General features: G+C 43.6%; 1 protein-coding gene across 1 annotated transcript in view; it reads left to right on the top strand.

Moving 5' to 3' along the window:
* Positions 1-3,859: 3,859 nt before the first annotated feature.
* LOC126470896 (uncharacterized) overlaps positions 3,860-25,282 on the top strand; it is an 83,317-nt gene continuing 61,894 nt past the window's right edge. The window contains exon 1 of the mRNA XM_050098921.1: positions 3,860-4,199. Coding sequence (XP_049954878.1) covers positions 3,860-4,199 — 340 coding nt within the window. The remainder of the gene's footprint in view (positions 4,200-25,282) is intronic.

Raw genomic sequence — 25,282 nt, forward strand, 5'->3', positions numbered from 1 at the left:
CAATAAATGATTGTTTAAAAAATACATTGGTGAACAATATAAGTGATTTTACATCAATCAGATAACAATAAATGTAGGAGCACACACAAGTTGCCAAAGCTGTTTTGCGTACACTGCATAAGTTGCGCTAGGAAGCCCTTATACATCCTTCATACAGTCCCGATCTCTCCCCGCCCGAAATCCATGTTTTTGGTGTACTGAAGAAAAGACATTCGTGTCCGTTGATTTGCTTCGAACGAAGGACCTAACAGTGTTCAGAAAGGATAGGCTAAACACAATTGGTGGTGGTGTGTTTGTTACTATTAGAAATAGTTTATCTTGTAGCGAAATTGAAGTTGATAGTTCCTGTGAGTTATTCTGGATAGAGATCATTCTTGGCAACCGGAATAAAATAATAACTGGATCCTTTCCGACCTTCCAACTCAGAGGATACAATTTGCTGAAACGTTCAAAGAAAACTTGAGTCAAAATTCAAACACGTACCCGACTCATACCATTACAGCTGGTGGTGACTTCAATTTACACTCGACATTTTGGCGAAAATACATGTTTAAATCCTGAGGTACGCATAAAACATCATCCGAAATTATGCTAAACGCATTCTCTGAAAATTTTTTCTAGCAGTTAGTTCATGACCCCACTCGAATAGTAAACGGTTGTGAAAACACACTTGACCTCTTAGCAGCAAATAATCCTGAGCTAATAACGGACGTCGAAATGGGTACAGGGATTAGTGAACCCAGGGTTGTAGTAGCGAGAATGAATATTGTAAATCCCAAATTTTCCAAAAAGAAACGAAAAATATAACTATTCAAAAAAGAAGATAAAAATTTACTCGACACCTTCCTGAAAGAAAATCTCCACTCCTTCCAAATTAACAACGTACCAGTAAGTGTAGGCCAGATATGGCTTGAATTCGGTGAAATAGAATAGGCAGCAATTGAGAGATTTGTACCAAATAAATTAACAAACCATGGAGCTGATCCCCCTCGGTACACAAAACGGGTCAGAACACTGTTGCAGAAACAACGAAAAAAGTATGCCAAATTTAAAGGAACGCAAAATCTCCAAGATTGGCTATCGTTTGCAGAAGCTCGAAATTAAGCGCGGACTTCAATGCGATATGCTGACAATAATTTTCACAACGAAACTTTGACTCGAAACTTTATAGAAAATTCAAAGAGATTATGGTCATATGCAAAGTTTGCTAGCGGAAAGACTCAATCAGTGCCTTCTCTGCGCGATAGCAATGGAGATACTATCGAAGACAGTGCTGCCAAAACAGAGTTACTAAATACAGCCTTCCGTAATTCCCTCCCCAAAGAAGATGGAGTAAATATTGCAGATTTCGGATCACGAACAACTGTCATTATGAGTAACTTAGAAGTAGATATCCTCAGAGTAGTGAAGCAACTTAGCCGGCCGCAGTGGCCGAGTAGTTCTAGGCACTTCAGTTCGGAACCGCGCTGCTGCTACGGTCGCAGGTTCGAATCCGGCCGCGGGCGTGGATGTGTGTGATGTCCGTAGGTTAGTTAGGTTTAAATAGTTCTAAGTGTAGGGGACTGATGACGACACATGTTGAGTCCCATAGCGCTATTTGAACCATTTTAGTAAAGCAAACTTAAATCACTTAATAAAAGCAAGTCTTTCGTTCCAGACTCTATACCAATTAGGCTCCTTTCAAAAAGAGGCTCAAATGGCTCTGAGCACTATGGGACTTAACTTCTGAGGTCATCAGTCCCCTAGACTAAGAACTACTTAAGCCTAACTAACCTAAAGACATCACACATATTCATGCCCGAGGCAAGATTCGAACCTGCGACCGTAGCGGTCGCGCGGTTCCAGACTGAAGCGCCTAGAACCGCTCGGCCACTCCGGCCGGCAAAACTGGAGATACTGACTGGTTTCAGATAGATTATATAATGGTAAGACAGAGATTTAGGAACCAGGTTTTAAATTATAAGACATTTACAGGGGCAGATGTGGACAGTGACCCCAATCTATTGGTTATGAACTGTAGATTAAAACTGAAGAAACTGCAAAAAGGTGGCAATTTAAGGAGACGGGACCTGGATAAACTGATTAAACCAGAGGTTGTACAGAGTTTCAGGCAGAGCATAAGGGAACAATTGACAAGAATGGGGGAAAGAAATACAGTAGAAGAAGAATGGGTAGCTTTGGGGGATGAAGTAGTGAAGGCAGCAGAGGGTAAAGTAGGTAAAAAGACGAGGGCTAGTAGAAATCCTTGGGTAACAGAAGAAATATTGAATTTAATTGATGAAAGGAGAAAATATAAAAATGCAGTAAATGAAGATGGCAAAAAGGAATACAAACGTCTCAAAAATGACATCGACAGGAACTGCAAAATGGCTAAGCAGGGATGGCTAGAGGACAAATGTAAGGATGTAGATGCTTATCTCACTAGGGGTAAGATAGATACTGCCTACAGGAAAATTAAAGAGACCTTTGGAGAAAAGAGAACCACTTGTATGAATATCAAGAGCTCAGATGTAAACCCAATTCTAAGCAAAGAAGGGAAAGCAGATTGGTGGAAGGAGTATACAGAGGGTCTATACAAGGGCGATGTACTTGAGGGCAATATTATGGAAATGGAAGAGGATGTAGATGAAGATGAAATGGGAGATATGATACTGCGTGAAGAGTTTGACAGAGCACTGACCACTGAAAGACCTAAGTCGAAACAAGACCCCGGGAGTAGACAGCATTCCATTAGAACTACTGACAGCCTTGGGAGAGCCAGTCGTGACAAATCTCTACTATCTGGTGAGCAAAATGTATGAGACAGGTGAAATAGCCAGTCGTGACAAATCTCTACTATCTGGTGAGCAAAATGTATGAGACAGGTGAAATAGCCTCAGACTTCAAGAAGAATATAATAATTTCAATCCCAAAGAAAGCAGGTGTTGACAGATGTGAAAATTACCGAACTATCAGTTTAATAAGTAACGGCTGCAAAATACTAATGCGAATTCTTTACAGACGAATGGAAAGACTGGTAGAAGCCGACCTCGAGGAAGATCAGTTTGGATTCCGTAGGAATGTTGGAACACACGAGGCAATACTGACCCTATGACTTATCTTAGAAGCCAGATTAAGAAAAGGTAAACCTACGTTTCTAGCATTTGTAGACTTGGAGAAAGCTTTTCACAATGTTGACTGGAATACTCTCTTTCAAATTCTGAAGGTGGCAGAAGTAAAATACAGGGAGAGAAAAGCTATTTACAATTTGTACAGAAACCAGATGGCAGTTATAAGAGTCGAGGGACATGAAAGGGAAGCAGTGGCTGGGAAGGGAGTGAGACAGGGTTGTAGCCTGTCCCCGATGTTATTCAATCTGTATATTGAGCAAGCAGTAAACGAAACAAAAGAAAAATTCGGAATAGGTATTAAAATCCATGGAGAAGAAATAAAAACTTTGAGGTTCGCCGATGACACTGTAATTCTGTCACAGACAGCAAAGGACTTGGATTTTACCCCTGCCACCTAAAGAATTTGAAAGAGAGTATTCCAGTCAACATTATGAAAAGCTTTCTCTAACTCTACAAATGCTAGAAACGTAGGTTTGCATTTTCTTAATTTATTTTCTAAGATAAGTCGTAGGGTCAGTATTGCCTCACGTGTTCCAACATTTCTACGAAATCCAAACTGATCTTCCCCGAGGTCGGCTTCTACCAGTTTTTCGATTCGTCTGTAAAGAATTCGCGTTAGTATTTTGCAGCTGTGACTTATTAAACTGACAGTTCGGTAATTTTCACATCTGTTTCTTTGGGACTGGAATTACATTCTTGTTGAAATCTGAGGGTGTCATATGCTTCCTCAATACCAATGCAGGCGGGAAATGTTGTCTTCCCGAAAATACTGCGTACACAAGAAAAGTGAAAATAATGGTACCTTTAATACGGTCTGTGTGACGCCGTTGAAGAGAACGTTGGCTGCGGAGTCGGGGCGATGCGCTGAGGGGGGCTATCTGCGTGGCGGTTTATCTGGCCTGGTGACGCGGCGCGGCTATAAGAGCGCCACGGCCCACGGCCGCCGCCGCTTCAGTCTGTCCGCAGGCTCCACCGCCGCCGCTACGGAAGACCGCCGCTCCCGCCGCCTCCGCCGCTGCTGTATGATCCCTCGCACCGCCATAGCCCACGTCGACCCCGTCCATTTGCTGATTTTCGACTTTTGCGCCGGTGAGTATGTGAACGACACTCGGCCGGCGGTTGTTCACGTCAGCCTCGACATTTCGGCGTTTCTATAAACATGAAATATATTCGCAATTGCGAATACGAACGACCGCTGCATAACGGAATGGTGCACGAAAATTTGTGCCGGGCGGGGCTCGAGCCCGGTTTTCCGCCTTAACCCTTAGGATTTCCGTGTACGAATAGTGGCCAGACCCAAACTTTCAAACGTAGTCATCCATGTGTCACAACCTGCACTCATACGTTAACGTATATTACAGTCCATGAAGGACATATTTATTAAGAGTCGAGGGCCTCGTATCGGCTGATAAATATGAGTCTGAAGTGTCTGTGCTGTTAAGAAGAACTTCAGAATGAAATTTTCCTTGAGAACACAGGCACTGCAATCTCGTATCGTGTCTCTTGACTTTACCGCGTTTCTCTTCAATCGAGCTACTCGTGTACTTTCAGGGACATGATAGCGCATCATTCGAAATGGAAAGTAATTTCTCTGAAATATTTCCTGAAAGTAACGTTCTTGTTGTTGTGATATTCAGTACGAATACCGGTTTATTGCAGTTCTATTCTATCGTGGCAACTGATCACTGCAACCTGCGCCCATTTGCACCTGCTTCCCGTCTCCCTCTCACATTTCTCCATCACCAAAGTGACGATTCCTTGATGCCTCAGTGTGTATCCTATCAACCGTTTCCGTCTTATAGTCAGACTGTACAGTTTATTTCTTTTCTCTCTATTTCTATTCGGTACCTCTTCATTATTAATCCGACCTATCCATTTCTCTTTAGTATTTTTCTGTAGCACTATATTTCGGACACCTCTATTCTCTTCTTGTCTGAATTGTTTGTCCTCCATGTTTCACTTCCGTAGAAGATTACACTACAAACAAATACTTTTACAAAAGGCTTCCGAGCACTTAAATTTTTGTTGAGTATCAATAAATTTCTCTTTTTCAGAAACACTTTTCTCCCCAGTCTACACTTTATATCCTCTCTGTTCCAGCAAAAATGGTTCAAATCGCTCTGAGCACTATGAGACTTAACTTCTGAGGTCATCAGTCCCCTAGAACTACTTAAACTAACCTAAGGACATCACGCACATCCATGCCCGAGGCAGGATTCGAAACTGCGACCGTAGCGGTCGCGCGGTTCCAGACTATAGCGCCTAGAACAGCTCGGTCACCTCGACCGGCTCTCTGTTCCAGCCATAGTCAGTTATTTTGTTGACTATTTTCAGTGTCTCATTTCCTATACTAATTCCCTCAGCTTCGCCAATTCGACAACATTCCATTATCCTTATTTCTCTTTTGATGTTGTGCATCTTATAACCTCTTTTCGAGACACTAAAAGTTCCGTAAAATCACTCTCTCCAAGTCCTTGGCCATCTTTCACAAAATTGCAATGGCATCGCCATCCGCAAAGTTTCTATTTATTCTTCTCGAACATTAATTCTCTTCCCAAATTTCTCCTGGGTTTTCTTTACTGCTTACTCAGTGTACAGATTGAGTAACGTAGGAGATAACCTACAAAACTTGCCCTTTTCACTTCTTAACTACTGTTTCCCTTATACTGTATATTTTTCGACTCTCATAACTGCAGTCTAGTTTTTGTACAAACTGCAGATAACCTTTTCTCCCTGTTTTTTATGCCCGCTGTCTTCAGAATTTCAAAGAGTGTATTCAGGTCAACGTTGGGAAAAACTTACTCTGAATATACCAATTCTGTAAAAGTAGTTTTGCCTGTCTTCAGTCTATCCTCGGAGATAAGTCGTAGGGTCAGCCTATAAAATGAAATATCGAGCGCCAATGTTTCACTGCGTTTTGTCATCATTATATATATTCTGGAAGCCATTGTACGTCTCATGCCACAAGACACACATTACAATGTTCGCTACTGTCGTATTTCATAACTAATGGAACAAAAAAAAAAAAAAAAAAAAAAAATGCATGCCCCTGATACCCTCGAATGCCCCCTTATCTCTTATCTCATTCTCACTGTCCCCATTCGAAACGTACGATGGAGGCAGTGTCGAAAACCAACAGTGCATACCGATAGTTTAGTGTCATTGTTAATAGCGGGAAATGACATAAATAAAAACATGTGATATAGAAGCAGAAACATTCATATAAACAAGGATCCACAAACTGCCGTTTGCGAGCTAACTGCGAATATGTGGTTACGAGCTGTCACTGAGCTGAAAATGAAATATTGTCCTAGTTAGTATAAGGGGTGATCAAAAAGTTTCCGTTTGAATCGATATGCCAATCAGGCAAATTCATCGTGACCACTGAGGCAATCCTCCCACCGAAGCACCCAGTTGATGATAGCCGTTTGGTAAGACATTGTATACTGCTGCGCGAAGAAGTCAGTAACTGCCAGCTGCACATCCTCGTCCGACAGGAATCCTCGACTCTCCAAGGCCTTTTTTAAGGGACTGAAGGTGTGTTGTTCGCATGGGAAGAGATGAGTTCTATAGGGTGGTTGCTCGAGCGCCTCCCATTTCAGTCTTCATGTGAAGCTGGCCTTCGAGATCGACCAGCGTCTTGTGTCGAATCGTGACCAGCAAGGAACTTGGTGGACAATTCCACAGCGGCAGTTTCCGACTCATACACTGCCTCAAATACATTCTTCATTCTCCTATGAATGTCTACCAGTGTTTGTCCCACGCCAGCCAACAAAAAGATAACAGCCAGTTGGTCCCGTTTGGATGCATTTGGTAACAACGTCTGCATAGTTCACGTTACCACATTTGCCGCACACGCTTCGGAAAGACTCGAATGCCACGCTAATCCCTTGTCTAAATGTCGGTTCTGATACACTCCATCGGAGTCTCGATATGTTGCACATACACTGCAGCAATGCCCTCAAACGAAGACATTTTGACAGACCCTTATACAATCGTATTTAAAATATAAACTTTTCGTTTTGTCACCATCCAACAGAACTTTAGCATGTTACATGTTACGCGTATCTGTTGAAGGAGGTGTTCCTCGTGTCGTCCTCGCATTCTGACTGAATACTGCACTCGTCTCTGCAGTGAGGTACGAACTCTTTCAAACACCGCCGGATCGTCTTGTACACTGATCAGCCTGAACATTATGACCACCTACCTAATAGCCGGTATGTCCACCTTTGGCAAGGCTAACAGCGGCAACGAGTCATAGCATGGAAGCAATCAGATCTTGTTAGGTCGCTGGAGTGCGGTAGTACCACATTTGCACACACAAGTCACCTAATTCGAGTAAATTACGGGGAAGGGGAGGGCGATGAGCTCCGACACGACATTCAACCATATTTCACATGTGCTCGATCTGGTTCAGATCTGGCGAGTTGTCGGGCCAGCACATCAATTGGAATTTGCCACTGTGTTACTCGAACCACACCATCACACTCTTGGCCTTCTGGCATGACGCATTACCTTGTTGAGAAAGATGATCGTCATGAATCATGAAGGGGTGTACGTGGTTTGCAACCACTCCTTGGCCCTCAAGGTGCCTTGCACGAGCTCCACTGGACCCATGGATGCACACGTGAATGTCCTCCAGAGCATAATGGAGCCGCCACCAGCTTGTCTCTGTCCCACAGTACAGGAGTCAAGGAGCCGTTGCCTGGATGATGACGGATTCGCGCCCTCCATCGGCATGATGAAGAACGTATTCATGAGTCCATGCAACGCTCTGCCACTGCGCCAGCGTCCAGTGCCGATGGTCACGTGCTCATTTCAGTCGTAGTTGCCGTTGTCGTGATGTTGACATTGGCACATGCATCTTTCGTCCACTGTGGAGGCCCAAAGTTAGGGATGACAGACTTGTACTCTGTCCAGCATTATAGTCTGATGTTAGTTCCGCCACAGATCGCCGCCTGTCCTCTTTTAACAGCATGCCTAATCTACGACGTCCGACATCTGTAATGAAGGTTGGCCGCCCAACCCCACAACGTCTGGACTTGGTTTCCCCACGTGTGGAAGACACTCACCACAGCACTCCTTATAAACCTGACGAGTCGTATAGTTTCCGAAATGCTCGTATCGAACCTCCGGGCCATCAGAATCTGCCCTCGGTCGAACTCAGACAAAACGCGCGCATTCCCCATTCTACAAACGGACAGCACGCTCACTGATAGTACATGCACTGTGCGTTTGTCTGCCTAGCAGTCAGTCCTCGCTAAGTGACGCTGCTGTCGCCTTGAAGGGTTTATACGCTCTTCGAATTATTCAACTGTATGAACGAGAGTACTGTACCTCTCTCTTATGAGATGACCGCAGACAGAAACGTCAGATATTTCAGGTCAGGTGATGTTGGAGCCGTGGGGACGGGCCGTGGACCTCTCCACCACATTGAACATTGGTTCGTATGTATGTAGACGAAGCGACGAATGAAAATTTGTACCAAGGCTAGGATCCGAAAAGGCGTCTCCTGCGCAATAGGCAGATGTGCCAACTACTACGCCAGCCAGGCACAGTGGGTTGCACATACCATTGGTATTCCCGCTCTGCAATGCTATTTTGGGGGAATGCCAAGTGGTCTGATGTGTCAATGGGAATGCGGATTGAGGAGGGAGACGTGCGAGGGTAGTCCATGTAGTTGTGCAAAACCACTGAGTTACGGTGTCGTAGTGGTTAGCGCATCTGCCTAGTGAGCTAGTATAGATCTACATTCGTTTTTCAGTCTTCACATACACATCATAGATGTTTGAGACCTGAGAAGGTCTCTGGAACTATATAGGTTCATTTGATTAAATAGAGATACCTTAGACGTCATCTTACAGCAACAGCAGACTTTGCTGGTGCACAGTCATAAATATACCGAGTTCCTAATCTATGGGACATGAGTGAAATTTGAGTTCAGTTACATGGGGACTTAATCGAAAAGTTTATATTTCACGTACATTTGTACTAAGTATAACGATAATTGATACTGATGCCAATGAAAATTCGTAACCACATGGGAAGCTCCGCCGTTCTGGCCCGTCTGACGCAAATCGGGACCGTCCAACGGTCGTGTAATCTTCAACCAGTGGCATCATTTGGTTGCCATATGAGGGGAAGTGAGGATAGCGTACCACTCTCGCCGCTGTTGTCGGCGTTCTAGACATTAGAATCGTGATTTATCATTCAAGTACTCCTCAGTTGGCATCACGAGGCTGAGTGGACAGTGCTACAGTTCTCCGATCAAGGAAATATCCACGGCAGTACCGAGGAACTGAATGTGGGGCCTCCGCAGGGCAGTCATACACCTTGACCATTCAGCTAAGGAGGCGAACTCGTATCTTCGCACCTACAGTTATTTCACATACGGTTCGTTTGTGCACGCACGTTTCATGTAACCTTCTATAAGGGGCAGTCAAATGAAAACAAGACAGAAGGAAAAGCAATAAGTAAACTGTTTTGTTAGCACATTTATCCAACACTGTGGCGCAAGATGTCAGTGCTTTCATGAAAAAATATTTGCGGTTGCCTACGCAAATATCGTTTTACCCAAGCGCGCATCTCTTCGTCCGAAGCAATCGGCAACTAGGTTTTAATTTCAATGGTGACTGTGCCTTACTCTGGCATGTTTTAGTAATTTTATGCGTCTGAAGAAGGCTAGATTAATTTAGCCGAAACCTGGTAAAGACTAGAAAATTTGCGCAACTGAGGCTGAATCTTCAAAATATTAGTCTATGATAGTTGCTGACGGGACTGCAATATGCCAAAAATTCTTAGCTAGAAATGTCTTTCTTCAGGGCTCCAAAAGTGTGAAAATCGTTTGGGGAGAGATCGGGACTGTATGGAGGATGAGTAAGGCCCTCATTGTGGAACTTCTGCAGCGAAGACGAAACAACAGGCACTCCAAATCCGGGACAAGGCCCCGCTGCTCATTCACTTTCTGAAACTCAGCGGCACAATTAACGTATGGCGACTCATGGACATTTTGCACAAATCAAAGCGCGCCTTCAAGTCCAATCACACTCGAATGTTGACAGACGGCATCATTCTGTTGCAAGACAACGTCCACTTACTGCCAAGATTGTTTCGAGTATACTGCAGAAGTTTCACACATCCTCACACATCCTCCATAGAGTCCCGACCACTCCCCACGGAATTTCAAATGGTTCAAATGGCCCTGAGCACTATGGGACTTAACAAATGAGGTCATCAGTGCCCTAGAACATAGAACTACTTAAACCTAAATAACCTAAGGACATCCATGCCCAAGGCAGGATTCGATCCTGCGACCGTAGCAGTCGTGCGGTTCCAGACTGAAGCGCCTAGAACCGCTCGGCCACAGCGGCCGGCCCCATGGAATTTCCATATTTTTGGAGCCCTGACGAAAGACATTTGTCGCCGTTGAGTTCCTTCTGAAAAAGAGGTGCACTCCGGGATACAATCATGGTTCCGTAAGAAGTCACAAACATTTTCCCACTAAGGCATTGATCGTCTTATCTCACAGAACTTAGAACTACTTAAACCTAAATAACCTAAGGACATCCATGCCCAAGGCAGGATTCGATCATGCGACCGTAGCAGTCGTATTAACAGTTATGGCGATTACTTTTGAAATATAAAAGAGTTTACTTACCTTTTTCTATGTGTATCGTTAATTTTGACTGTCCGTAGTATTATCCCATAGGCTGCTTCACCCATAGCCGCTCTCACTGTAATTGCAGCATACCCTACACATACCCACCACGATTTCGTGACAATGATTTTGTAAATATCTCTTTTACACTCTTTTATGGGCTATACAAATCCGTACGATCCTGAAACCGAGACGTCTGTGTTCTGGTGTACGTGATAAGAACCTAGATACACTACTCTGCAAAACTTAAGGACGAGCTGGATAAAGTAACAGAACACATTAATTACATTGAGAAAATGAATGAAAGTGCCGGAGCATGTTGCCAGAAGTCTCCCAGTCATGCACAGGAGTTTGGACATCATATGGCATGAGATCAGCATGGCTATAGCGGCAAGGCGGCAAGTGTGGTTGGCCCGGTACCACGAGGCAGTTGAAGGGACAGAACAGACAGTGTGCGGCAATCAGCGAGCAGTTACGGTGCACTGTGTTGGTGTTCTTCATTACAACATGACCCGGAGACAACATCTGGATGACTTCACAGGGAGAAGAATCATCGGGAAACTGGAGGAAGGATGAAGCGTGACGAGTGTAGCCGGGGAGTTTGGTATTGCTCACAGCATTGCTTCACGTACATCGAGACCGTTCTGAATCACAGGCTCTGCCGCCGAAAGGAGAGGATGTGGTCGACCATGGTCAACTGCAGATGACAGCTCATTGTGCTATGGGCAAGAAAGGACCCATGACAAACAGTGGATACAATTGCAACCGTATTTAATAGGACTGCAGGGCATGCAATCTCACGCTTCTCAGTGGCACCTGACGGTATGGTGGTTGTCTCTTTGCCCGACGACCAGTACGTTGTGTTCCGCTGGCACCCGCAGATCGGAGGCACCGCTTGAGATAGTACCAACACCATAAGATTGGGGTTGCGTGCTCTTCTCGGATGAGATCGGATTCTGTGATAAGTGATTCTGGTCATACACTCGTCTGGAGAGAGGTAGCAATATGTAATGTATCCTGGAACATTGTCAACACGATTCGTTTGGAGGTCCAGGTGTTATAGTGTGAGGAGGCACAATTTGCATTGGTAAAATCTTTGAACATTGTACGCTCGCTGGTCAACGTTGCTGTGTCACCGTACTCCTTCCCCAAATGTGTCTTTTATGTGGTGACTTTATTTTTATGGATGATAATGCGCAACCGCATCGAAAAGGGCAGGTGGAGGAGCCCTTGGAATGGGAGGATATTCAGCAAATGGAATGGCCTGCCACTTGCTCTGACTTAAATCCCATCTATCACGCGTGGAATGCGTTGAGGAGACGTATTGGAGAATGTCCTCACGAAAAAACGACCATCCAACAGTTGTCAAAATGGTTCAAATGGCTCTGAGCACTATGGGACTTAACACCTGAGGTCATCAGTCCCCTAGACCTAGAACTACTTAAACCTAACTAACCTAAAGACATCACACACATCCATGCCCGAGGCAGGATTCGAACCTGCAACCGTAGCAGTAGCGCGGTTCCAGACTGAAGCACCTAGAACCGCTCGGCCACAACGTCCTGCCAACAGTTGTCAGCAGCGCTGGTGGAGTAATGGAACGCCCTACAACAAGAAATCCCAACCAACCTTGTGGTCAGCATGAGAGCACGTTGCAGAGGATGCACTGCCGTCCGTGGTGTTCACACACCTTGTAAGAGCTATTTCACGCCATGTTCCAGAGACCATTATAAATACCAGTGACACCACTGAAATTATTTTGTTTAGCTAAAATTGTGATATCTGTTCGCGTTATTGCGTTTTACTTTTAGTTACCTTAGGTACTATAGTTTTGGAGGTCTTTCTATGTATGGTCCAACTTTCATCGACCTATGTTACCTGCCGGTGACACATGATACGAATGTTACTTTCGTCTTTAAGTTCTGCAATCCAATGTATGTGAGCAGTCCTGTAGAATGGGTCACGACTTGCGACTTGTACGCAGTCTTATTAAGGGGTAACGAAACTTTCCCAGAGTTCTCGCAACAAATCTACGCCTTCCATTCACCTTACCTATCGATAGTACAAAGTGTTATTTTCATTTTATGTTGCTTCGTTGTAGCATGCGAAAATAACTCTGTAGGTTTGCTACCAACGTTTTAGTTGGATGCTATAAGCCTCTTACTGTTATTTGTGTTGCCTTGCATTCATCCACATTTCAAGAGAGGTTATTTACCTAGTGGCGATACTTGTTTACAATAACTTGCTCAACTAAAATCTGGCAGACTTGTAGGTCCCATTTTATAACTCCTTTTACGTAGACTGAGAACGTCTGCGATTCTGTTATACCTCCTTGAGGAACACCTGAAGAAATTAAGGAAGATTGTGGTTAAACCTCCCGTCCACGACGAGCCATTAGAGTCGGAGCACACTTGGCTTGGGGAAAGATAGGAAGGATACAGGCCAAGTCCTTATCAAGGGAACCATCCACGCATTCGCCTTCAGTAAGCTAGGGAAACCGTGGAGAACCTAAATTTGGATGACTGGACTGGGGTTTTAATGTAAATTTATTGTCGTTACCACTGTACCATATCGCTTGGTACACTCTGACGAGTCAAAAAATTATCACAGCCCGCCATGAGATTGAGTGTCACTTGGTGGCATTGTGGGCACGCCACGCGGTAAGGGAAGTATAGAAGGGGAGCGAAGACGAATGGGGGATCGTTTTAGCGACAGCAGTAGCAGTAAATGGGAAATCGAGGTACATAAATAATGTCGACAAAGAGCAGATTATTACGATCCAGTGCGTGTTAACTTGCATCTCGGCATATTGTGTGCTACCCTCATGAACATACATGGAAAGTGGTTGAAGTACGGTGAAACTAGGAGTAGGCGATAACGTTTGGACGGCCACGCCTCATCACACAACGCGTAGGTGGGAAGCTTGTCCGCTCTGTAAAGCACGATATGTGGCGATATGTGGCTGATCTGACAACAAAGGACAGTACTGGTGCAGCCACAACTGTTTTGGAGCATACTTTTCAGAGCACAGTGTTGAACATGGCGCTCTACAGCAAACGGCTTCTACGTGTTCCCATGTTCAGAAAACGACGTCGTCAATTACAATAGCAATGGGTACAGAATTATAGTGATTGGATTGTGGATCAATGGAAATGTGTCCGCAGATACGTTAAATCACATTTATTTTTACACCAGATCGATGATCGTGTTCGAATGCTCCGTCATTCAAGCGAACATCTGCCCGAACGCTGGACCGCTTAACCTTAAACCCTCCCTGCCTAAGGTCTTCCCTGACAGCAATGGAGTTTTCCAGTGGGATAAACGTCATTGTCTCAACCCCAGAATCGTGCTACAGAGGTTTGAGGATCATGATACAACACTCACATTGATGTCTTGATCACCGAACACACCTGATTTAAACCTGATGGAACAAATATAGGACGCTATTGGGCGTAAGTGCCACGCCCAAAAACCAGTACTCCGTAATTCACCGGAATTAAGTGACCTGAGCTCAAACATCTGGTGCCATATAACTCCAAAACCTGTCAAGCAATTTTCAAATCTGTACTGCACGCAATCGTTGCTGTATTTCTTTCCGGAAGTGGACCAACACGCTATTATGCAAGTGGTCTCTGTGTTTGCTTCATCAGTGAGTATTGTTTACGTCTTAGAAGGAGTTGTCGAACGGTGCTCGTGTGAGCTGAAACACCAAAGTTTGTTAACCCATAAGACGAAGGGTGTGTCTACATATGTAATCCAGAGTTCACTTTTATGGATATAATTCTAAATGTCCTGTCATCAGTTACCACAATTGAAAGGAACCACTGATTTGAAAAATACGTTATTTTTTATCTCTCAGTTCTGAAAGAAATGTGAAAAGCTGCTGTAGTGCCAATAAGCACAATCGGTTTCATCAATTAGATAATAACTCAGAAGATTTCCAGCACAGCATAAACGAAATAAAATACTGTGTATGTAGGCGGAAGAAGATAAGTACGAAGCATAAGGATTAAACTCCACCATGTACCATATACTGATCAGTTAGAACATTATGACCACCTACTTAATAACAGGTATGTCCACCTTTTGGACGGGTAACAGCGGCGACATGTCGTGGCATGGAAACGATGAAGCCTTCGTAGGTCGCTGGAGGGAGTTGACACCACATCTGCACACAAAAGCCACGTAATTCCGGTAAATTCCTGGGAGGTGAGCGATGAGCTTTGACGCGACTTTCAATCATATCCCCGATGTGTTCGATTGGGTTCACATCTGGCGAGTTGGGGGTGGGGTTGTGGGGGGGTTGGTGGACAGCATATCGATTGGAACTCGCCACTGTGTTCCTCGAATCACTGCATCACACTCCTGGCCTTGTGACATGGCGCATTATCTTGCTGAAAAATGTCACTGCCGTCGGGAAACATGATCGTCATGAAGAAGTGTACGATACTCCTTGGCCCTCATGGTGCTTTGTACGAGTTCCACTGTACCAGTGGATGCCTAAGTGAATGTTCTCCAGAGCATAATGGAGCCGCCACCAGCTTGTCTCTGTCCCGCAATACAGGTGTCAAAGCAGAAACGTTTCAGGAAGAAGGAAGAAAAGAGTAACTACAGCAGTATGGAGAACATAAATAAGTCTGTGTCAAGATGTAAGTACTTAGTGCGTTTCAGTACAACAGCAAGTTATTTAATTAGTCAGTTAATCAAATGTTCATTAAACCCATTTACTGTTGCTGTTCGATGTCAAAGAAAATGGTTCAAATGGTTCTGAGCACTATGGGACTTAACATCTGAGGTCATCAGTCCCCTAGAACTTAGATCTACTTAAACCTAACTAACCTAAGGACATCACACACATCCATGCCCGAGGCAGGATTCGAACCTGCGACCGTAGCGGTCGCGCAGTTCCAAACTGAAGCGCCTAGAACCGCTCGGCCACACCGGCCGGCGATGTCAAACACGTAAGTTATATAAGAACTATACATAGTGATTACACAATACATGACTGCATGCTAGTCATGTATAAATGCATACGTGGAGCATTATAAACCTGATGAATAGATTAGAGTGCAGACTGGTCTGTGCCCTCACTCTCTCTCTCTCTCTCTCTCTCTCTCTCTCTCTCTCTCTCATCTCTTCTCTTTCTCTTTCTCTGTTTCGCACAAGTATTTTGCGTTCAGTATTGTGGACAAGTGCATAAGAGTTTCCTTGTAACACAAATATCTTTTAATTCTAAATTGCGGTTTAGTGTGAGTTTTCATCAGACTATCTACCACTTGATCAAAGTTTTCCATTTTCCTAATTCGTTTTTGATAACATTCTAATTATCTTTCTGCTTCTTAGATTACATTGTCACGAAATGTCAGAAAATATTTGACGGTCAGTTGTATTTTGACCACCCTGTTTGTGTAACATGCTCCACCACTTGTCGATATTGCGACAACAACTTCGATACCTGTAACGGAAATGAACTTTCTGCCACAGATTAGGCAGACACCAATAGATACGTGATAAGGATTACAGAATTGTATCTCATCTCTGGCTCCGAGTCCCTAGTTGCTCCAGTCACTCCATAGAATCAAAGAGCGTCTTGGGATGTTCTCGAGCCAGCAAAGCATCAACAACAAAGGTGCAGGAGACCTACTCCTTCCACCGTTTCTTTAGTAATTTATACTTGTTTTTCTGCTGTTCAGAGGGCCTGGCATAGAATATCCAAGTCGTCTGCAAATGTTAAGCAGTCTATTCTACCAGAGCATACTGAAAAGCAATGCCTCCGAATTTTTTATCTGAAAACTCTTAAGGCTTTTTAAATTAAAAAGCTATTAACATTATACATCTTTATCCTTCATGTCTACATATTTATTTCTCAACACAGACATCCTGGCGACGAACACATTTCTCCCAGCCATACACCAATTTGTTGATACCGTCACTGTAAAATGTTTGACTTTGTTGACAGAGCCACCACACCTCTACTTGCACCGCTTCATCACTATCAAAGCGAACTCCTCGAAGGAGATCTTTAAGTTTTAGAAACAGATGAAAATCAGATGGTGCCAAGTCAGGGCTATTTGGAGAATGATCGATGACAGTGAACTCAAGGCGTCGTATTGTTGCAGATGTCACAGCTCTCTCGTGTGGCCTGGCATTATCGTGCTGAAGGAGAGGGAGCCCGATGTGTGGACGAACTCTTCGAATTCGTGCTTTCAGTTTTCCGAGGGTCCATCACGCACCTTACACATCGCCGTGTTACATTCTACAATTTGGAGCCCTCTGGTCGCACAGGGCTGCAACACGGGTCTGAACACTGTTGCAGAAGCAACGCAAAACGCATGCTAAATTTAAAAGAATGCAAATTCCCCAATATCGGCGAAGTTTTACAGAAGCTCGAAATTTAGAGCGAGCTTCAATCCGAGCTGTTTTTAATAATTTCCACAGCGAAACTCTGTCTCGAAATCTGGCAGAAAACCCAAAGAGATTCTGATCATATGTAAATTACACCATTGGCAAGACGCAGTCAGTATCTTCACTGTGCAGTAACAATGGTGATGTCAGTGATGACAGTGAAACTAGAGCAGAGTCACTAAACACAGTTTTCTGAAAGACGAAGTAAATATTCCAGAATTAGTATGTAGAACTACTGCTAACACGAGTAACTTAGAAGTAGATACCCTCGGTGTAGCGAAGCAGTTTAAATCACTTAATAAATATAAGTCTTCTTGTGCTGCTTGTCTACCAGTCAGGTTTCTTTCAGAGCATTTGATACAATAGCTTCATACTCAGAAATCATAAACTATCACTTTCTAGTCGAAAGATCCGCACCGAAAGACTGGAAAGTTCCACAAGTCACGCCAATAACCAAGAAAGGGAATAGGAGTAATCCACTGAAGTACAGATCCATATCACTGACGTTTATCTGCGGTAGGATTTTGGAACACATATTGCGTTTGGACATCATGAATTACCTAGAAGAAAACGGTTTATTGACAAATGGTCAGCACGGATTCAGAAGATACTGCTCTTGTTAAACACAACTTGCTCTTTATTCTGACGAAGTAATGAGTGATATCGACAGGGAATGTCACATTGATTCCATATTTTTAGATTTCCAGGAGGCTTTTGACTTTGTTTCTCACAAGCGTCTTATAAGTAACTGCGTGCCTATGGAATAACGCATCCGTTGTGTACCTGCATTCATAGGTTCCTGTCAAAAAGGTCATAGTTTGTAGTAACTGACGAAAAGTCATCGAGAAAACAGAAGTAATATCTGGCGTTCCCCAAGGAAGTCTTACAGCCAATCTGCTGTTCCTGATCTACATACGCTTGTCCGCCCTATTTTGGAGTATTGCTGTGCGGTGTGGGAGCCGTGTCAGATGAGACTGACGGAGGACATCGAAAAAGTTCAAAGAAGGACAGCTAGTTTTGTATTATCATGAAATAGAGGTGAGAGTGCTACGGACATGATATGTGAGTTGGGGTGGCAATCATAAAACAAATTTTGCGCTCCGGAAGAATCTTCTCGTGAAACTTCAATCACCTACTTTCTCCTCCATTTGTGAAAATATTCTCTTGACGCCCACTTACATGGGGATAAATGGTCATCATGAGAAAATAAGAGAAATCAGAGCCCCCACAGAAATATTTAAATACTGGTTTTTCGCGAGCGCCACTCGAGATTGGAACGATAGAGAAATAGCTTAAAGGTGGTTCGTTGAACCCTCTGCCAGGTACTTAATTGTGAATTGCAGAGTAATCTTGTAGCTGCAGATACAAATATACGGTCATGGTTAACAGAGATTTATAATGTTAATATCATTCGTTTTATTTAAAAAGCCTTAAGAGTTGTTACATAAAAAATTCGATGGCATTACTTTTTAAGACGTCCTCGTAATTCGGTTCCTCATAATTTGAATGTTTCATGAAATTTAAGCTCCAGTTTTAGTTTTCGCCGCTCTTGACTGTAATTAATAAATTTTTCCCCTTACTCCTCCCTCGAACCGAACCCAGGATCCATGCCTGACTGACTCTTCCGCGAAGTGTTCTCCTGCCCTTGCTCTTCTTCTTCGAGGCTTGCAATCGGAGTTCCTTTGTTTGGTTGCCACGTGCTTCTGATCGTGGAGGAAGTTACTTCTGCCATGGGCAGGTACCCATTAGCTCGAGTCTTTGGTTTAGTTCTACTACCCTGCCAGGAACAGACGTTTCTTGTGTCTAACAGTATGGTTTGGGGCAGAGAGGTTGGTCCCACAACAGCCAACACGTATTACCCAGAAAGAACTCTTCTTGTTCTAATGGTATGCCACCCTTTCCCAGGAGTTACAGCTGCGGACTAAATCGTTCGCACTGTATACACCATTGACAAAAATTCAGTCATATGCAAAATCAGTCAGCCGTATATCAAATCAATTCATTCCTATGTTCGCCACCATGTACACACATTTCTGTCTAAGGCACCTTCTCTTGTATTCCATTTCGTCATTTTTCATACTTCTCTGGCGATTTATTAGTTATGGAACAGATTTGTGAAAACAGAGTAGCTAAGGGATCTCGCTTCGTTTAAATTTTTGCCATCATAGAGATGAGAGAAATTTAAATTTGTAACCATACCTACACACAGTCGGCATCGCCAAAGAAGCATTGTATTTACCAAAGTCCAGCTTTCTCTGAAACAAGCAGGAGATTTGAATCGTTAAATAGGAATTTGCTTGGGGTTTCGACGAACACGTATAATGACCTGTGCGTCATCAGCTCTTGAAGGCAAATGTTGACTCAGGAAGCCCATCACACCATTTAGATTAAAATCAGCTGCCTCCGACTTGAGCGCGTCTTCATTTTTATTTATGATTCCGTGAGAGCCATGAGAGCCAAAGCTACTTGGCTATGGAACGAGGCAGTACACAATTTACGGGATGCTAATCAAAAAATTAAAAAAAGAAAGAACTATTTCAGGCAATATGGGAATCTTTGTGTGAGAGAGAATACGATTAATATGACACTGCAGCGAGAAAGTTCCTCAACTAATGAGATAAATTCTTGTACAGAATAAAAGGACTGTGCCGCAAGAAAACTTTTTTACTTGGATTTGAATACTTGTGGTTTATCATTCAGTTTTTTTAAGTTGTGCTGGAAACCTATTGAAAATGAAACCTGTTGAATAGTGCACAATAGCGTACAATGCTTAAGGAAGTGTTGTCCAAGTGCAAACCTTTTCTCCGACTTGTGTTCACCGAACGAATGTTACCGTCTCCTGTGGGTACACTACGTGATCAAAAGTATCCGGACACCTTGCTGAAAATGACTTACAAGTTCGTGGCGCGCTCCATCGGTAATGCTGGAATTCAATATGTGTTGGCCCACCCTTAGCCTTGATGACAGCTTCCACTCTCGCAGGAATACGTTCAATCAGGTACTGGAAGGTTTCTTGGGAAATGGCAGCCCATTCTTCACGGAGTGCTGCACTGAGTAGAGGTATCGCTGTCGGTCGGCGAGGCCTGGCACGAAGTCGGCGTCCCAGAACATCCCAAAGATGTTCTATAGGATTCAGGTCAGGACTCTATGCAGGCCAGTCCATTACAGGGATGTTTCTGTCGTGTAACCACGCCGCCACAGGCCGTACATTATGAACAGGTGCTCGATCGTGTTTAAAGGTGCGCCCCTCCATGAAAAACATGACCACACCAAAACACCACCGCCTCCGAATTTTGCTGTTGGCACTACACATGCTGACAGGTGACGATCACCGGGCATTCGCCGTATCCACACCCTGCCATCGGGTCGCCACATTGTGCACCGTGATTCGTCACTCCACACAACGTTTTTACACTGTTCAATCATCCAATGTTTACGCTCCTTACATCAAGCGAGGCGTCCTTTGGCATTTACCGGTATGGTGTGTGGCTTGTAAGCAGCCGCTCGACCATATAATCAAAGTTTTCTCACCTCCCGCCTAACTGTCATAGTACTTGCAGTGGATCCCGATGCAGTTCGGAATTCTTGTGTAATGATCTGGATAGATGTCTGCCTATTACACATTACAACCCTCTTCAACTGTCGGCGGTCTCTGCCAGTCAACAGGCGATGTCGGTCTGTACAGTTTTGTGCTGTACGTATCCCTTCACATTTCCACTTTACTATCACATTTGAAACAGTGGACCTAGGGATGTTTAGGAGTGTGGAAATCTCGCGTGTTGACGTATGACATAAGTAACACCCAATCACCTGACCACGTTCGAAGTTCGTGAATTCCGCGGAGCGCCCCATTCTGCTATCTCTCGATGTCTAATAACTGCTGAGGTCGCTGATATGGAGTACCTGGCAGTAGATGGCAGCACAATGCATCTAATATGAAAAACGTATATTTTTGGGGGTGTCCAGATTCTTTTGGTCACACAGTGTATGTGAGTATTGTCAACAACAAATCCCATGATGGAGGATATACAAAGGGATGGTACAGTTATAATCTTAAAACACCTGAAGAATGGCGTACAAGACATTCAGGAACTGACGGCGCAGGTCTGCCAGACCTCCCCTTTTTGGGATTTAAATATTTTTGGTGAGAGCACTGAGTTGCTCCAGAATATTATATCATAGAAGATAATGGAGTGAAAATAAGTAGTAAACAAGCCTTCACGTTTCAGTGACAGAGAGAGTTGGGATAAGTCTTATAGTGAAGATGACAGCATTCGTATTTGCAGTAGAGAATGAACGTGATGCTAAGAAGTTGTAAGATTTGGCGACAGTGGACACTGAATTTGTTAGGGTTCAATCATTTTTGCTTTTGTCACACTGCTACTTGTCAGCGTTAAGAAATAGCCACCTTCTGAAGATGTCGAGCAGTTGCCACAACGAAATATTGTGAGATACGCAACAGACTATTCGAGAGCAGACCCAACAGACATATATTTAATTTTTGTTTTTGTTTGTGACAAATAACGTTCATGCAAGAAACTGTCCCGCAGAAAAAACGATTACGAAACTGGCAGTAATACGTAAACAGCTGCTATGGTGATAGAGACTGGAGTGTCAGACGAAATCCCATATACTGTACAACGGAATCTACGTTGCATGGTGGAGTGTACTTCTGGTACCATTGTAATTACTCTCCTTTCCTGCTCCACACTTGAATTGTGCATTGGGAGAACGACTGTCGATAAACCTCTGTATGAGCTCTAACTTCTCTGATTTGCTTGTCGTGGTTATTTCGAGAGACGTATTTGCGAGAAAGTAATATGTTGCCTGATTCTTCCTGGAACGTACGCACTAGGAATTTTACCAGTAAACTCCTCTGTGATGCACAATACCGCTCTTGCAGCGTCTGCCATGGAAGTTTGTTGAGTATTTCCGTAACGCTCTCGCGGTTGTAAATAATCCCGTGGCAAATTGCGCGGTTCTTCATTTTATCTTGACTGTCTCTTCTATTAATCAAACCTAGTAAGGATTGCAGGTACTGTACTTATGTAAACTTCTAGCGCTGTTAATGAAGGTAAAAGACGACGCCGGAAGAGGAAGACAAATGACATCGCAGAAATTGGTTTCTTCCGTCAGAAGAGTAACCGCACAGAGGCCTCGACATAAGTGTGTTGTAATATTAGAAGCTGATCTGCCTTCATTAATTATTTTTTGCAGCTAACAAGTGGCTGTGAAGTATCCATGTGTGCAACAGCTAGGGTGACGAAACTGCGATTTCGAATGATGAATAAACCATGATTGTTGGAGCACAGGTCGTAACATGTGCCTGTAAACAGCACAGTATCAAACTAGGCAGCTATTATAACCTCATTCCGATAACACCAGTGCCATGGGTTCAAGATAATAAATCAACGTCGGCGATAATCAAAGCTGATTCTTTTAATAAGTTCTTGGAAAATGTCAATTGGATATTCCGGCTGTAACTGCTTAAGCGACAACCAACAGCAACCTATTTTTCACACTGAACGGATAATCCACTTTTACGAATTTTCAGAATTTTGTGAAGGAAGGAAATAAGAGTTAATGTCCCGTCCACGACTAGTTCATTAGAGACGGAGCATAAGCTAGGTTGGGGAAGGGTCGAGAGGAAAATCGATCCTGTCCTTTCAAAGGGCCATCCTGGCATTCGCTTATGCGATTAAAACAAATCGCAGAAAACTTAAACCTGGATGGTAAGATGAAACTCTGCCCTCCAGAATACCACTGCACCATTGCGCCACCTCTCTCGCTATTTCTGATGAAGCTCATACTCCATTAGGTCTAAAAAGAACTCTACTAAGTGATGTAGCGCATTGTTACTCGTAAGAATCTGCGTTCAGACAGTGGCCTCCGAACTCTAAATTGTTGGTTTCTCTACGGAACTTACTTGAATTTTGGAATTTTTCCATCGTTAAGGACCTACATGTTCAATTAAAACATCGAAGCAGGATTTCCAGGAAAATGGCTATTCTGTCAAAGAAGTTAATAAAATTTTGTGGCTAAATAACTATAGGCTGAAGAAAGAGGACTAAAAACAACGACGGAAAAACACAGTTTCTCTCCCTTTCGTTAAGAATGCAACTGATAAGATTGAGCCGGCCGGTGTGGCCGAGCGGTTCTAGGCGCTTCAGTCTGGAGCCGCGCGACCGCTACGGTCGCAGGTTCGAATCCTGCCTCGGGCATGGATGTGTGTGATGTCCTTAGGTTAGTTAGGTTTACGTAGTTCTAAGTTCTAGGGGACTGATGACCTCAGATGTTAAGTCCCATAGTGCTCAGAGTCATTTGAACCATTTTTGATCAGATTGACAACATTCAACGAAAACATAACGTGAAATCGGTTTTTAGACTAACAGAAAAAAAATATCAAATCCTCACATCTGTGTTAGATAAACGCCCTCTTCTGATTGTGTGACGGAGTAAGAGAGCGATGTACTCTTAGAATACAATTTGTCCAATGACCTATGGGCTGCCTACATTCAGGGTAAAAGGCATGATGTCATCGTCCCCTTCCCTTTTCACAGCCCTCTCCCCCTCCCCAAATTTTTTCCTAAGCCCCACCCATTTCTTGGAAACAGACAAATCAAATAGCTTCTAAGGCAGTTGTATTACACATATTTAGCTCTCACAATCACAGCTCATCATTTAACTGCCATATCAGGTTGTCCAACCACAATTCCCAACTCCTTCTTAAGACACACCCCTGCCCTCTTTTTCTATATTATTTCTTGGAAATAAGCCAGTAAGAGGCCTTTCTGTATCAAGGATAGGTGGATCATGACATCATACCCATCCAGTGATGTTGGCAGCTACATAATGTCTACATTGTGTGGAAGGGGCAGGGATTAGGAATGGTGTTAGGGAGGAGGCCAGAGGTAGAGGAGAAGATTCGATGGGAAAGATGAGAGGGGAAGGGGGGATGTGAGTGGAGGGTGTGGGATGAGGAAGGGAGGCGGAGAATTTCAAGGTAAAAGTGCAAAGATCAAATTTGATCCAAGATGCTCATTGCGTTCCTGCTTCTGAAGCATACAAGATTGCATATTTGTGTAATAAAGTCATTGGAACTGTTAAGAAAAGCGTGAATTCACGTACGAAGGAACAAAAAAGTGTTTGCCAACTGGGGAAAGTAGAAAAATCGGCTGTAGCAGAAAAAGCACTTAAGTCAGGAAAACATGAAGTGAAATTTTACAAAACCAACATTTTATCTACTACAATGAACTATTTATTATCCACGGTTTTATATAAAAGTCATCGAAATTCATAAACATGAGCGTAATTTTAGAAAAGAAGACCTCATGTAACGTGGACAGTAGCACTACAGATTTGATAGGTAAATTTTATCTTTGAAAAATAATATTCCGATAGTTAAGCTGATCTTCGGCAAGGATTATCTTTATTGCTCACGCATAAACTTCTACTAGACCGCCATGTCACAGTATTTACATCAGTCTTCGACGTTTGACCCTACAGTCGGTAAGTCTCAGAGAAACTAGTAGCACCTCTGAAGGTGTCCAATGCAGCGCATGATGAACCGTCAGGAAGGAGTAAGTTCCACGGATCACCACCATACGGTTCAGAGGATTCAACAGCATCCAAAACAACCGGTCATGGAAACCTTAATTGTGTTGTCAGATTAATTCTGCTTAAAATGTAGCTCAGATGCCGTAAGCCTGAATGAACCTAAGAAAGAGAATGAGTTTTCTCCGTTAATAAGACGCTGTTCCGCTCTTTCAAACACTGTGTTCCATATAGCCGTTAACTTTGTGAGAAAAACCCATGTGGATTTGCAACGAGTACTCAAAGGACGTACTCACACATTTCAACTGCAAGATCACTCTATGATCACTGTCCACTGTGAGACTAAACGTCACCTGGTGGTGTAGCGAGCACGTACGCCGTGAGGAAAGAATTTTAGTGGAGCAGAAAGAATGGAGAACCATTATACCGACAATACGTGCCAAAAATGGCGAAATCCACTTACGTACATAATCGACCGTGACAGAGCGAAGATTAATTTGGTCCGGTGTCTTCGAACGAGCACCTCGGAACCGACGAGCTGGTCAGCTTTTGGTGT

The sequence above is a fragment of the Schistocerca serialis genome, chromosome 3, assembly GCF_023864345.2.
Source record: "Schistocerca serialis cubense isolate TAMUIC-IGC-003099 chromosome 3, iqSchSeri2.2, whole genome shotgun sequence".
NCBI classification, from domain to species: Eukaryota; Metazoa; Arthropoda; class Insecta; order Orthoptera; family Acrididae; genus Schistocerca; species Schistocerca serialis.